Source organism: Thunnus albacares, chromosome 5 (genome assembly GCF_914725855.1).
Source record: "Thunnus albacares chromosome 5, fThuAlb1.1, whole genome shotgun sequence".
Classification (NCBI taxonomy): Eukaryota; Metazoa; Chordata; class Actinopteri; order Scombriformes; family Scombridae; genus Thunnus; species Thunnus albacares.
In genome coordinates, this window is record NC_058110.1 from 36,564,757 (window position 1) to 36,581,571 (window position 16,815).

The following is a 16,815-nucleotide window of genomic DNA, read 5'->3' on the forward strand; positions in this document are numbered from 1 at the left end:
ACACAACCACCAGCAAAACCACCAGCACAACCACCAACACAACCACCAGTAAAACCACCAGCACAACCACCAACACAACCACCAACACAACCACAAGCACAAGCACCAACACAACCACCAGCACAACCACCAACACAACCACCAACACAACCACAAGCACAAGCACCAACACAACCATCAACACAACCACCAACACAACCACCAGTACAACCATCAACACAACCACAAGCACCAACGCAACCACCAGCACAACCACCAGTACAACCACCAACACAACCACCAGCAAAACCACCAGCACAACCACCAACACAACCACAAGCACAAGCACCAACACAACCACCCACACAACCACCAACACAACCACCAGAACAACCACCAGCACAACCACAAGCACAAGCTCAAACACAACCACCAACAGAACCACCAAGACAACCACCAGCACAACCACAAGTACAACCACCAGCACAACCACCAGCACAACCACCAACACAAACACCAGCACAACCACCAACACAACCACAAGCACAAGCTCGAACACAACCACCAGCACAACCACCAACACAACCACCAGCACAACCACCAGCACAACCACCAGCACAACCACCAACACAACCACCGACACAACCAAAAGCACAAGCTCGAACACAACCACCAACACAACCACCAACACAACCACCAACACAACCACCAACACAACCACCAACACAACCACCAGCACAACCACCAACACAACCACCAGCACAACCACCAACACAACCACCAACACAACCGCCAACACAACCACCAGTACAACCACCAACACAACCGCCAGCAAAACCACCAACACAACCACCAACACAACCACAAGCACAAGCACCAGTACAACCACCAACACAACCACCAAAACAACCACCAGCACAACCACCAACACAACCGCCAACATAACCACCAGTGCAACCACCAACACAACCACCAGCAAAACCACCAACACAACCACCAGCACAACCACAAGCATAAGCTTGAACACAACCACCAACACAACCACAAGCACCAACGCAACCACCAGCACAACCACCAACACAACCACCAGTACAACCACCAACACAACCACCAGCAAAACCACCAGCACAACCACCAACACAACCACCAGTAAAACCACCAGCACAACCACCAACACAACCACCAACACAACCACAAGCACCAACACAACCACCAGCACAACCACCAACACAACCACCAACACAACCACAAGCACAAGCACCAACACAACCATCAACACAACCACCAACACAACCACCAGTACAACCATCAACACAACCACAAGCACCAACGCAACCACCAGCACAACCACCAGTACAACCACCAACACAACCACCAGCAAAACCACCAGCACAACCACCAACACAACCACAAGCACAAGCACCAACACAACCACCCACACAACCACCAACACAACCACCAGAACAACCACCAGCACAACCACAAGCACAAGCTCGAACACAACCACCAACAGAACCACCAAGACAACCACCAGCACAACCACAAGTACAACCACCAGCACAACCACCAGCACAACCACCAGTACAACCACCAACACAAACACCAGCACAACCACCAACACAACCACAAGCACAAGCTCGAACACAACCACCAGCACAACCACCAACACAACCACCAGCACAACCACCAACACAACCACCAACACAACCACCAGCACAACCACCAACACAACCACCGACACAACCAAAAGCACAACCACCAACACAACCACCAACACAACCACCAACACAACCGCCAACACAACCACCAACACAACCGCCAACACAACCGCCAACACAACCACCAACACAACCACCAGCACAACCACCAACACAACCACCAACACAACCACCAACACAACCACCAACACAACCGCCAGCAAAACCACCAACACAACCACCAGCACAACCACTAACACAACCACCAGCACAACCACCAACACAACCACCAACACAACCACAAGCACAAGCTCGAACACAACCACCAACACAACCACCAGCACAACCACCAGCACAACCACCAACACAACCACCAACACAACCACCAACACAACCACCAGCACAACCACCAGCACAACCACCAACACAACCACCAACACAACCACCAACACAACCACCAACACAACCACCAGCACAACCACCAACACAACCACCAGCACAACCACCAGCACAACCACCAACACAACCACCAACACAACCAGTGAGTCACCTTTCTCTTCATTTCTTTGACCCCATGACCTTTCCTCTGGCTCCATCCAGGAGAGCAGCTAACGTGTCAGGCATACTGTCATACTGCACACGCCGCCACTTTCATCACTACAGTAGAATTACTAACATATGAGCTGAAATGTTTTTAATAATAAAACTCACTAACAAGCATTTGATGATTTGAAGATACTTTACAAATGTGTAAAACTTTTAAATTAGCTTAAATGTGACATTTCCTTCAGGATTGTGAAAGATTCACAAACCATGAACAAACATATGAGCACAAGTATGAAGAAGCTTTTTGAGATATACTATATAAATAAATCAGAGCTAAATGACTCTCTGGACCGTAAAGCACTGAAATTGTGCGGCTAAAGAAAGATCATAGAAACAAAGAAGACGTGAAGACTGTGATGAGCAACTGTTCACCTGTTTTCTCGCTCTGCTGCTGCTCCAAATTCTCAGAGACTCGCTTTGAAAAGGCTGGAACTGAGAACGATAAAACACAACTCAGCAATAGACTCACAACGGGAGAGGAGATATGGGTTCTACTGTGGTTCTGCTGAGGTTCTGCTGTGGGTTCTACTGTAGTTCTGCTGTGTGTTCTGCTGTGGTTCTGCTGTGGGTTCTACTGTGGTTCTGCTGTGGTTCTATAGTGGTTCTGCTGTGGGTTCTGCTGTGGTTCTACTGTGGGTTCTACTGTGGTTCTGCTGAGGTTCTGCTGTGGGTTCTACTGTGGTTCAGCTGTGTGTTCTGCTGTGGTTCTGCTGTGGGTTCTACTGTGGTTCTGCTGTGTCCTTCTGTGGGTTCTACTGTGGTTCTGCTGTGGTTCTACTGTGGGTTCTACTGTGGTTCTAATGTGGTTCTGCTGTGGTTCTGCTGTGGGTTCTGCTGTGGGTTGTACTGTGGTTCTACTGTGGTTCTACTGCGGTTCTACTGTGGTTCTGCTGTGTGTTCTGCTGTGGGTTCTGCTGTGGGTTCTGCTGTGGTTCTACAGTGGTTCTGCTGTGGGTTCTGCTGTGGGTTCTACTGTGGTTCTACACTGGTTCTGCTGTGGGTTCTGCTGTGACTCTACAGTGGTTGTGCTGTGTGTTACCTGCACCTGTGGGTAGGATGGCGATGGAAGGGATGGCTGAGGCAGGTGCACAGCTTCCTGGACCGGAGAGGGAAGTGTGTGTCGTTGATTGGTCGGCTGATACGAGTGATGGAAACAGCAGGAGAGTCCAGTTTGGTTTTGAAGTGGACGGATCAATGAAGTTGATGAATGATGAAACAGAAGGAATCAGACATTGAACACATATGAGTGAATTAGCATCTTGCATTTCACACTTCTGGAATATACTGCGATATGAAAAGCTAATACATTAACTCTGAAATCATTACATCAGTAGTCTGAGTGCCAAGTAGTCTCAGACAGTCTTCCTCATGTGGGACACTGACGAGTCTTTTTAAAAGGCCAAAACCAGCTTGATTTTAACAGCCCCAGTTATTGAAGATCAGTTGCCCTTCACCTTAAATATCTAAAACAATGAGCTGGAAGAAAGAACTATTGTTTTTGCACATCTGTTCCCCTGTACATGTTGCCTGACTGAAGGACTTTCAGAACTGTCCCACTTTATAAATCATATTTCCTAAAGCAGGACAATGGAAAATTAGACTGAAATAACAAATATAGAATATATTTACACCATATTATAATATTTTCTGATGAACAAACATGTCATAAACACGTCCTGATCAAAACTAGCAGGACACTGTGAGACACTATGTGACTGACCTTTGGGTGGCCTTCACTCTGGGTACTTTTTGTTTGAAGATTGCATCACCATGATCATGAATGGAAATCTGAGAAGTCATGTGATGTTGATCATATGACATCACAGCTTGTATTAACCCACAGTTTTATTGACTTTCAGATCAGATCTGTGACGCTGATCTTAACCGTCTGGCAGGGATTCGGTGCAGAAGTCACGTTGACGCCACAGCTGTACAGTCCTGAGTCAGACTTGGACAGGTCCACAATGGTCACATAAAACACTCCGTTCTTCACGTAGTCGATCCTGTATCTGCCTCTCTGAGCACTGAGCTCACTGCTTTCTATAAGAACGTCCTGCTTTTTACACGCGTCCCTACAGAAGAACAAGTTGAAGAGTCCAGCTGAAGGAGAAGAGCATCTGACTGTGATACTTCCACCTTCGGTTCCAGTACAAACACTGATCACTGGATCTCTGAGAGTTGTGTTTCCATCACACATTGCTGTAGGATGGATGAAGACTCATATTAGGACTGTTTGGTAATAACAAAAATAAGAATAACATTATTTATTTTTAACACACACAGATATATATATATATATATTATGAACATGTTTCACAAAAGATGAAAAGATAAAGTACAAAATAATAGAAATTCAGATTAAAATGAGGAGCAATTTAACAACAATTGTTCTGGGGAGAGATTTAAATGAAGATAAACAACCAGCTTCCCTGATGTCGTCTGGCAGTTTGTTCTTGTTTTTAGTCTTTAACTGAGATTTACTGTCAGACTGCACAATGGCACAATTTGCCCCAAAGTAGGGGTACAATGAGCATGGGGATGGGGTAAATAGTGCTACCATTAAATACTGATATAAAAAATTACACAAAATCAAACAAATTAATTATAAAATTAAAAATAATTTTGAACTTTATTAATGCCATCAATTCAACAAAGGCAAAAACTTGTACTTTTAAGTAAAATCATATGTTTGTGTCTTGTTGTTCAACATGTCACCTCAACATTTTCAGTAAAGATTAAACTGTGATCTTTGTGTGGTAGCTACAGAAAGAATGTGTGTAAATGTGCTTTTATAAAGGAAAACCTGGTCCAGGTCTGAGTGCTGGACCCCTACAGTGAGGGGGTCTGGGGGCTCTGTTATGCTGGCATGGTTTGGGTCCACTTGTCCCCTTAGAGGGAAGGGTCTCTGCTAATCAATACAAAGTAGTTGTGAGTGATCAGCTCTATCCTGTGATGAAACATGTCTATCCTGATGGGAGTGGTCTCTTCCAGGATGATGATGATGATGGTTTGATGAGGATTAAATGATGTGAATCATGTTATGACCTTCACAGTCACCAGATCTCAACCCAGCTGACGTGTTAGACAGCGCTCTACATCATCATCATCATCACAGCACCACATGAGGAAGATCTTTATGAACAATGATGAAGAGTTCAGAGACTGTAGGATCAATACCAAGGAGCTCTGAAGCTGTTCTGCTGGTCCCACACCTTACTGAGACACTTTATGTCGGCTTTTCCTTTAATTTGTCGACAGTGTGCATGTGCAGCATGTTTGTTTGTGGCTTAAACTTAACATTAGTCAACAATTAGGTATTTATTCATGAGGATTGTAGGACTTGTAACAGGGATCAAACATGAACAGGGTCTCTAGTCCCTAGAATATCAGAAAATAATTTTGGGGGTAAATTGAGTCGTTGACTCAACATCACTGGCACGTTTTACTCCACTACCTCCACTTAGACAAAACTGTTTCACACAGTGGCTCAGATCCACAATTATGCTGAGTTTATGGCCTTGTTTTGTAGCTTATATTGACTTAAATTAACATGTAATAATGTCCAAAACTTATCTTTTTTAATTTAGATACAAGACTGATAACTTTAGTAACATGATGAATTCACTTGGCATGACAAAAATCTTTTTTTTTGCTCTGTTTTGCTGACCACCCTCTCCATGTGCTTGAGTCCCAGAGGGATTGAGTAATGTGAACTATTCTTCCTTAATTTGTGGTCACATGATTACTTTTGCTTATGGTTGCCTAGATACAGGGGGTGGCTCATTTTACCCTGTTCTTCCCTAAGCTGTTTCTACTGTATTCATTTAAACAGAGTAGATGTTCATGGTTTGGACTTTATTTAATTTTATTTTTGTCATCACAGCTTGAACAAAATGATTGAATAAATAATTAAATAAATAAACAGTGTTGGCACATTTTTATTTCTTATACTATAAATGCTGAGTTTTTAAATAAAAGGCTTCACTCTAAAACAAAGGTGACTGTACTCTCTCTTTAATGTCAGCATTGTTATAAAAATGATGATTACACTGTGTATGAGTGTTACTATTTAAACTGGATCATGATGAATTGTTCCTGTGTTGTACAGCAGCAACTCTGCAACATCAGCAGACTCATCAGCCAAGGTTAAAGGATGTTCAGTATTATATTTGTAAAGAGGAAGATGTAGAAATTGCCAAGTAGTCTCAGACAGTCTTCCTCATGTGGGACACTGACGAGTCTTTTTAAAAGGCCAAAACCAGCTTGATTTTAACAGCCCCAGTTATTGAAGACCAGTTGCCCTTCACCTTAAATATCTAAAACAATGAGCTGGAAGAAAGAACTGTTGTTATTGCACATCTGTTCCCCTGCACATGTTGCCTGACTGAAGGACTTTCAGAACTGTCCCACTTTATAAATCATATTTCCTAAAGCAGGACAATGGAAAATTAGACTGAAATAACAAATATAGAATATATTTACACCATATTATAATATTTTCTGATGAACAAACATGTCATAAACACGTCCTGATCAAAACTAGCAGGACACTGTGTGACACTATGTGACTGACCTTTGGGTGGCCTTCACTCTGGGTACTTTTTGTTTGAAGATTGCATCACCATGATCATGAATGGAAATCTGAGAAGTCATGTGATGTTGATCAATATTATATTTGTAAAAAGGAAGATGTAGAAATTAGAATTGCTTGGAGACAGGGTGAGACATGTCATACGGGGGTCAGTTGGGCAGGAGAACTGAAAACAGACATGACGTTATGTATAAGTCTGTATTTGATAGATTAAGAAAGAACTGTAATAAAACCCTGTTGTAAGCGCTCCACTGGGAGCCTTTCTCTTTGTAACCTCATCCTGTGTGTTGCATTGTGAAACGCTCCTTCTTGTACAAGAAAATAAATTCTGTTAAAGTTTGATACTTCGGCTCTGGTCTCTATTGTTTAATGGTCATTACGAAGAAATTCTTTAATGTCAGCATGACACAACACACTCAGTAAGAATCTGTTTTATTAGTCAATGCAAGCAGACAAAGAAGGATTCAGAAAGGATCAATAGTTAATCTCTGTCGCTGTCTGACTCATCATTTCCACATAAAGTGTGCATCAAATGGCAAAAGATGATATAGAAATGATACAGAATAGACTCGATGCCTGTTGGTCCGCTGGTCTGGAGGCCGGAGCAAAGCTCAATATGTGGAACACTGAAAAAAAAATAAAATCAACAGTTTCATTATCAAGTCATGAAATAACAGCAGAGCTGAAATATATGTTGTTCCTGACATTCTGTGTTTTGGATCAGAAGGTCAGATGGATGTTAGAGTGTCGCTCACATTGTGCTTCCAGTCTACAAACATCCTCTCAGACTCCTGTTCAGTTAAACTCAAACCCAGACGGACAGATGAGTTCTGTGTTCAGGTCAAATCTACAGTAAAGACTCATGTACAACAGGGACGAGTGCTGCACGCTAGCTGAGGCTGTGCATCAGTCCCTCTAGTGTTTCTGTGATTCGTATGACTGTCCACAGCGCCACATATTGCTCATGTAGTTCAGCTCAAGTTTAATCACCGTTCTTCATCTGCTACCCGAACCTGTAACCATAGCAACATTAAACAGCACAGCTGCCAGAGCTGACTCATTATAAACTGCAGCGAGCAAAGCTGAGTTATCAACTTGCTAAACTATGTTTTTCCTGAAGGCTTGAAGGAAGAAGCTGTTTGATAGTCTGGCAGACCTGGCACACATGTTCTGGAGCCTCCTTCCAGATGTCAGTGATGGTGGGAGGTTCCAGCTACTATGTTGGAGGCCTTTCAGACACAGTTATGATGGAGAGAGAGACGCCTATGATCCTGTCTGCACTGTTCACTGTTCACTGTTCACGGAGACTTTGCAGTTCTCGTACCAGGCAGTGATACAGATCACAAAACTAAAGGCGTGACCAGTCCACTATAAACACCTTGGCACTACCTTCGATCACAAGCTCACCTTTGAGACCAGTGGTGAGCTGATACTCTCAAACTGCCAACAACACCTGTTCTTCCTCAGGATGATGAGGAAGTTCCAGGTCCAGCCATCGGTCCTGTTTGTTGGAGGTAGATTATGTCCATCTTTGCTGTCTGAACATCAGCTTGTCTTCTTCTGACTAACTGAATCAAACCTCATTTGGGAACATTTGGGAACATTTGGGAACATTTGGGAACATCTGGGAACATTTGGAGATTGTTTTGCTCGTCTATGGCATCGTGTTTGTTGGCAGGTGAGATCTGTCATGAACCCTTGCTGAATGCTGTGATAACGTAGCAGACACGGGCTGATGGCGCCACCTAGAGTCGGGTTCTGCTTGAGGTTTCTTCCCGTTAAAGGGGAGTTTTTCCTGCTGCTGATGGAGGAATGTTGGGTCTCTGTAGATTAAAGAGTTCAGTCTAGACCTGCTCTATGTGGAAACAGCCCTGAGATGACTTCTGTTGTGATTTGTTGCTTTATAAATAAAACTGAATTGACTTGACTTAAGTTACCATGACACAAAACGCCACAACTGATCCAAATCACAAACTGTCTGTTGATTTGGACATTTCATGTAGAAAAGTTGCAGTAATTTAGCAAAATTGCAGCAGCGTTAATTACTGCGATCTCACAATTGCAGTTTCCTGGAGGGGCTGATAAACACTGTGGTGCTTCATGCTTTATGCTTGTTTTATGCAACATTCAGTAACATACATGAAGTCTGACTGACTCAGGATTTAGAAAATACTTGATCCAAAGGATTTTGCTGTGTGGCTAAAACAACAACACCGTTGTGTCTCAGAGTTTTGGTCTGGTTGAAGAAAAACATGGTGACAGTCATTTGTTTTCTATTTCTTAAATGTGACTCTCAAGAGGCAAAAACTTCACTGTGATCGAGTGTCAGCAACAGGAGCTGAGATGGGGAAGTAAGAGTTACAGGAAATCACCTCAATGTTCTCAGTGTAGGACGACTCTGCGATGTTTAATCCTGTAGAAGAAGAAGTAAAAAGGTGTTGAGGTAGTGTGTTTGTTTATCTGAAGGAGTAATTAGTGAAGGAACAGGCAGAAGTGGCTCACCAGAGGAGTTCCTTTTGATCTTTCTGTAGAGGAGCAGTAAAACAGCCACCAGCACAACAAGTCCGGCCAGACATAGAACCAGAGGAAGGAGGTAACCTGGACGACACACACAGACGTCTCAAATACTGATTTACATCATATTGAACACAACACTCCTGTCAGTGAGTCACCTTTCTCTTTATTGACCCCATGACCTTTCCTCTGGCTCCATCCAGGAGAGCAGCTAACATGTCAGGCATACTGTCATACTGCACACACCGCCACTTTCATCACTACAGTAGAATTACTAACATATGAGCTGAAATGTTTTTAATAATAAATCTCACTAACAAGCATTTGATGATTTGAAGATACTTTACAAATGTGTAAAACTTTTAAATTAGCTTAAATGTGACATTTCCTTCAGGATTGTGAAAGATTCACAAACCATGAACAAACATATGAGCACAAGTATGAAGAAGCTTTTTGAGATATACTATATAAATAAATCAGAGCTAAATGACTCTCTGGACCGTAAACACTTTGTGAAATTGTGCGGCTAAAGAAAGATCATAGAAACAAAGAAGACGTGAAGACTGTGATGAGCAACTGTTCACCTGTTTTCTCGCTCTGCTGCTGCTCCAAATTCTCAGAGACTCGCTTTGAAAAGGCTGGAGCTGAGAACGATAAAACACAACTCAGCAATAGACTCACAACGGGAGAGGAGATATGGGTTCTACTGTGGTTCTGCTGTGGTTCTGCTGTGGTTCTACACTGGTTCTGCTGTGTGTTCTGCTGTGGTTCGACTGTGGTTCTGCTGTGGTTCTGCTGAGGTTCTACACTGGTTCTGCTGTGCCTATTTATAATGTGCATTATTATTATTATTTTTATTATCATTAGCAGTTCTACTGTGAGTTCTACTGTGGTTCTGCTGTGGGTTCTACTGTGGTTCAGCTGTGTGTTCTGCTGTGGTTCTGCTGTGGGTTCTACAGTGGTTCTGCTGTGGGTTCTGCTGTGCCTATTTATAATGTGTATTATTATTATTATTATTATTATCATTAGCAGTTCTATTGTGAGTTCTACTGTGGTTCTGCTGTGGTTCTACTGTGGTTCTGCTGTGGGTTCTGCTGTGCCTATTTATAATGTGTATTATTATTATTATTATTATTATTATTATTATTATTATTATTATTATTATTATTATTATTATTATTATTATCATTAGCAGTTCTACTGTGAATTCTACTGTGGTTCTACTGTGGGTTCTGCTGTGTGTTCTACTGTGGGTTCTGCTGTGGGTTCTACTGTGTTTCTGCTGTGGGTTCTGCTGTGTTTCTGCTGTAGGTTCTGCTGTGTGTTCTGCTGTGGTTCTACTGTGGTTCTGCTGTGTGTTCTGCTGTGGTTCTGCTGTGGTTCTGCTGTGGTTCTACTGTGGTTCTGCTGTGTGTTCTGCTGTGGGTTCTGCTGTGGTTCTACTGTGGTTCTGCTGTGGGTTCTAGCAAAGCAGCTCCAGAGTCAAATTATAAATCAGGGACAATAAAGAACAATAGATCACACAATAAATGATCAAAATAAAGAGATGACAACACGTTGATTGATTGATCTTTGATTACAGATTTAGATGCATAAAAGTTTTTGAAACAAATGTGATCATGAACAGCTGAAGAGAGAAAGCACACGTTGCATCTCAGTGGACGAAGGACACCAGTGGAGGAAGACACTAAACTTTGTTCCCTTTCTTATTCAGCCAATCAAGAATCAATTGATCCTGAATCCAATCAGACACTAAGAATCTGAATCAAATTGAACTGTGAGGTTCCCAGAGGTTCCTGCCCCTGGAGCTGTGCTTACCTAGGACAGCTGGGAGAGGTATACAGCTTCCTAGAACGGAGTGGGAAGTGTCTATCGTTGATTGGCCGGCTGATACGAGTGATGGAAACAGCAGGAGAGTCCAGTTTGGTTTTGAAGTGGACGGATCAATGAAGTGGATGAATGATGATGAAACAGAAGGAATCAGACATTGAACACATATGAGTGAATTAGCATCATGTGGGACATTTCTTGCATTTCACACTTCTGGAATATACTGCGATATGAAAAGCTAATACATTAAATCTGAAATCATTACATCAGTAGTCTGAGTCTCAGACAGTCTTCCTCATGTGGGACACTGACGAGTCTTTTTAAAAGGCCAAAACCAGCTTGATTTTAACAGCCCCAGTTATTGAAGATCAGTTGCCCTTCACCTTAAATATCTAAAACAATGAGCTGGAAGAAAGAACTGTTGTTATTGCACATCTGTTCCCCTGCACATGTTGCCTGACTGAAGGACTTTCAGAACTGTCCCGCTTTATAAATCATATTTCCTAAAGCAGGACAATGGAAAATTAGACTGAAATAACAAATATAGAATATATTTACACCATATTATAATATTTTCTGATGAACAAACATGTCATGAACACATCCTGATCAAAACTAGCAGGACACTGTGTGACACTATGTGACTGATCTTTGGGTGGCCTTCACTCTGGGTACTTTTTGTTTGAAGATTGCATCACCATGATCATGAATGGAAATCTGAGAAGTCATGTGATGTTGATCATATGACATCACAGCTTGTATTAACCCACAGTTTTATTGACTTTCATTAGTTTGAGGAAGGTCTGAACCCACCAGAGCGTCGGTGTTCCACATAACAGCGATTCACCTCCTGAACAGAAACTCACCGCGTTTGACGATGATCTTAACCGTCTGGCAGGGATTCGGTGCAGAAGTCACGTTGACGCCACAGCTGTACAGTCCTGAGTCAGACATGGACACGTCCGCAATGGTCACATCAAACAGTCCGTTCTTCAGGTAGTCGATCCTGTATCTGCCTCTCTGAGCTCTGAACTCACTGCTTTCTATAAGAACGTCCTGCTTTTTACACGCGTCCCTACAGAAGAACAAGTTGAAGAGTCCAGCTGAAGGAGAAAAGCATCTGACTTTGATACTTCCACCTTCGGTTCCAAAACAAACACTGATCACTGGATCTCTGACAGTTGTGTTTCCATCACACATTGCTGTAGGACGGATGAAGACTCATATTAGGACTGTTTGGTAATAACAAAAATAAGAATAACATTATTTATTTTTAACACACACAGATATATATATATATATATTATGAACATGTTTCACAAAAGATGAAAAGATAAAGTACAAAATAATAGAAATTCAGATTAAAATGAGGAGCAATTTAACAACAATTGTTCTGGGGAGAGAGATTTAAATGAAGATAAACAACCAGCTTCCCTGATGTCGTCTGGCAGTTTGTTCTTGTTTTTAGTCTTTAACTGAGATTTACTGTCAGACTGCAGGAAGCAGGATTAGTTTGTTCATCCTGAGATGACGGAGACTCTGGCTGTCAGTTTCAGAGAGAGAGTTAGTTGACAGTCTGGGCCAGTTACCGTGGTAACTTAAACTCTGGGTCAATTACCATGGTCCCTGAGTGTCAGTTACCACAGTAACTGACAATCTGGATGAATTACCGTGGTAACTGACACTCTGGGTCAGTTATCATGGTAACTGACACTGTGGTTCAGTTACTGTAATAACTGACAATCTGGATCAATTACCGTGGTAACTGACACTCTAATTCAGTTACCACAGCAACTTACAATCTGGGTCAATTACCGTGGTAACTGACACTCTGGGTCAGCTGACATTTTTTGCACTTCTGCTGATGGCAGTTCTCAGGACGGTGAAGGTGGGAGTAATTCTACTAGTATTACTAGTGCGGTTATTTATTTTATATTTTATTCTTTTAAATGTATAATAATAATAGTTGAACTGCTGCTTAAGTTGTCTGTTTTTTTCTTTTTTCTTCTGTAAAGCATAGATGGTTCTATATTGATGCTTTTGGTTCATATCCTGCACTGTAACTGTCATTGTCCTGTTTTATGTCTGATTCTATTTTAGCTCATTTTTTATTTTCTATTTAACTCTTTTCTCTTGTATTTAAAAATCTTTTTATAATGTATTTCTTTTAAATTTTTGATGTCTTTAATGTTTTATGCAAACCTCTTTTATTGCCTTGTTGTTGAAATGTGCTGCATAAATAAACTTGCCTTGCTGTGCCTATTAATAATGTGTATTATTATTATCATTAGCAGTTGCAGTGGTTGTAGTTTTAGATGCACTAATATTATTCACATGTAGTTCACTGTTAGGAAATAAAAACTCACCGTCTGTAACTCTGACTTCAAACTCTCGCTCTGACTGTGGACAGGAAGCGTTGCCTAAACCACATCTGTACCGTCCAGAGTCGGACTGATCCAGCTGTGTGATTTTCACATAAAATACATTGAATTCTGTGTCATAATTAATGCTGTATTTGCCCTTCTGGGCTCTGACGCCTCTGGTCTCGAGGATAATCTTTTCCTTCGCATGCTCCTTGATGAAGAACTTGGGGCTTTGAGAGGAATTAAAGAAGCATCCAAAAGACAAATCGTCTCCTTCAGTTTTAGTGAAGACGGAGATGCTGCAGAGTCCTCCTGAGAAGATAGAAACACACATCATCACTTCTCACCTCCACAGCTTCTTTACAAGAAGCTAAACCGCAGCATGAAAGTACTTCAACATTTTAAAAGTACAGAATTTAAGCATCAAAAGTTAAAGTATCATTAAGCTCATTATGCAGAATTTAATCAATCATCAATCAATCAAACTTACAGCACCTTGCATGCAGCTTACAGATGACTGACGAGCCAATAATGAAACAGAACTAATGCAAACAAACGTAGAGACTAAAAACACGTGAAAAAGTCCTAAAACCATTGCAAATAGATTTAAAATAAAATTGGAACCAGACACAACAGATTAGAAGGAATGTAACATTTCAGGGGATGATATATATTATAAAGGATTAACATGTTCACAGCATTTTACTGTTGCAGCAGGTTGAGCTAAAGCTAATTAACTACTATTTAGGTACAATTACATCTTATAAGCTATTCATGTTTTGTATTCATATTACTGTAAAATACATCAGTGAGCATTTTATTAGCAACACCTGCACATAATGTCACCTGCACAGGTGCCAGGTTTGAGTTTTTTCTGTGAAAAGAGGGAAAGAGATGGATATGGATGATCTGACAGCCTAGTTATAGTTAAAAGTTCTTTACTGAACAAAACTAACATGAGTGAGTTTATATTTTGTTTAAATTTCAGGTGTTGTTTAAAAGGTGTTTTTAGCTAATTTGTGACTTTATTAAAATTAAGACACCTGATCCTTTTTAAAGAAGAACCAAAGTTTCATAATACAAATGTTCTGCAATCAATATTCTGTTAGTTGCAGGAAACTTGATCTTCAGCCAAAATCAACAAACTGTAGGAACAAAACTACAGAATCTCAGGCCGGTTTAAACCGCTGCTTCATATGTTCATTATTAATATACAGATTATTAAGATACATTATCAATATAGAAGAGATTCCTGTTGTCACACTCTACGTGTGTGTGTGTGTGTGTGTGTGTGTGTGTGTGTGTGTGTGTGTGTGTGTGGAAGGAAAAGAGAAAGAGAGCAAGAGCACATATGCAACAGTTTATTTTGGCATCCAAACAACTGTCCCAAAGTTAAAAACAAACCTTAAATAAATAACACACACACACACACACACACACACACACACACACACAGTCTAAGCTGTGTCTAATATTCAGACTATTGATTGAATGTGTGAAATAACTTTAACTGCGTCTGTATAATAATTTTCTTCTTCAGTCTTTAAATTCATTGTAATAAACGAGTGAAAATAAACATGTTGAGTCTTGCTGCTGCTGTTCTGCAGTTTGTTATATTGAGTCCAGTACAGTACTGGAGTCCAGTCCAGTACAGCACTGGAGTGCAGCCAGTCCAGTACAGTACTAGAGTCCAGTCCAGTACAGCACTGGAGTCCAGCACTGTACAGTACTCCAGTACAGTACTGTACAGTACTCTATATATATATATATATATATATATATATATATATATATATACATATAGGTTTCATAAAAGTAGATTTTATGGCAGAGCTGATGTGTTGGTTTGCAGTAAATACAGGTGTTCCTAATAAACTGCTCACTCAGTGCAAATCTGCAAAACACCCAGAAACTGTATTAATTAGTGATGAAAACTCTGAAATGTAGAGCAGCAGAAAGCAGAGTTACTCAACTAAATTACAAGTAAACCTAAAAACATTAACATTTGAGAATTGTGGTGATAGAATACATAACAAAATTATTAAATGTTTTAGAGTAAACATAAACATTTAACAATAAATCAGTTCTCACCTGAGAAGAAGCAGAGCAGCAGAAGATGAAAGTTATTCATTCTGAACTTCATTCTGATGCAGAGATGACATCCAGTCTGATCAAACAGCTTTATAATCCCCCCCCCCCCCCCCCCCCCCCCCGCCACCTCCTCCCGACACTCCCCCACCCTCCCCCACCTCCTCCCGACACTCCCCCACCCTCCCCCACCCCTTCCCAACACTAAATAATGCGTACGAGCAGAATGAGACAGCAGAGGAATATGCAAAAACATTAAGATGAGAAATGAGAGGATGGAAGCAGCAGGATACCTGAAAAGGGATTGGATCTGTTTTCTGCAGTCAAATAAGCCCATCAGCTGGTGCTGGACTGGATCCTGATCAGGACCACAGTCTCAGGAGCAACAAACACTTTGTTTTAGATTGATCTCTTTCATGACCCTGATTCAAACTTGTAAAAGTCCATTGAAGGCAGCGATAGCAGCTCTTTGCTTATGAAATATGTCACCAGACTATTCCTGAACCTGCAGGACACAGATTTGACCTGCTGGTTGTGAATTTGCTCAGGGTCGTGCAAACTGAGGCCAAGGTGCATCAACACGAGTTAAACATGTTTTAACAGGACTTTATGAATCTGCTTCATAAAAGTACAGACAGGAGGACAAATGAGAAATAACAACTGGACGACCGTCTCCTCTCTGCGGTCTGAACATCAGCTTGTCTTCTTCTGACTAACTGAATCAAACCTCATCTGGGAACATTTGGGAACATTTGGGAATTGTTTTGCTCGTCTGTGGCATCATGTTTGTTGGCAAGGTGAGATTTGAATCCTTGCTGAACGCTGCGATGACGTCAGTTACAACCGCACCAAACGCCACGACTGGTCCAAATCACAAGCTGCTGTTGATTTGGACGTTTCATATAGAAAAGTTGTGGTAATTATTGCAGAGATTTCTTGAATTTATGTTAATTATTGTGATGTTTCCTGGAGTTCGGACACTGAAATGCTTCACAGAGTGTGTAGACTGTGGAGAGAAGATCTTTGAGACTTTGTTCCTGTTTTCATAGAAAGAAGAAAAGAAAACTCAGAGAATGATGATAAATGTTTGGCGGTAACTCTGACGCAGAAACAAATGGACAAAATGAAGTAAAGTATTATTGATACA

The 16,815-nt window shown here is 41.3% G+C and overlaps 1 protein-coding gene across 1 annotated transcript; it reads right to left on the bottom strand.

The window, feature by feature from the left end:
- Window positions 1–2,607: 2,607 nt before the first annotated feature.
- Window positions 2,608–15,744, bottom strand: LOC122982323 (polymeric immunoglobulin receptor-like). The gene is made up of 5 exons (XM_044351511.1): window positions 15,672–15,744; window positions 13,584–13,892; window positions 4,148–4,481; window positions 3,322–3,419; window positions 2,608–2,714 (listed from the first exon to the last, which is right to left on the bottom strand). The coding sequence occupies exons 1-5, from the start codon at window positions 15,721–15,723 to the stop codon at window positions 2,608–2,610; spliced, it is 900 nt and encodes a 299-aa protein (XP_044207446.1). The 5' UTR covers window positions 15,724–15,744.
- Window positions 15,745–16,815: the final 1,071 nt, after the last annotated feature.

Coding starts and splice junctions, on each gene's coding strand:
- LOC122982323 (XM_044351511.1), bottom strand. CDS start 15,723: ATGAAGTTCAGAATGAATAACTTTCATCTTCTGCTGCTCTGCTTCTTC. Junction 4,482..13,583: donor TGAAGTCAGAGTTACAGACG/GTGAGTTTTTAT, acceptor TCCATCCTACAG/CAATGTGTGATGGAAACACA. Junction 2,715..3,321: donor CATCCTACCCACAGGTGCAG/GTAACACACAGC, acceptor TATCGTTCTCAG/TTCCAGCCTTTTCAAAGCGA.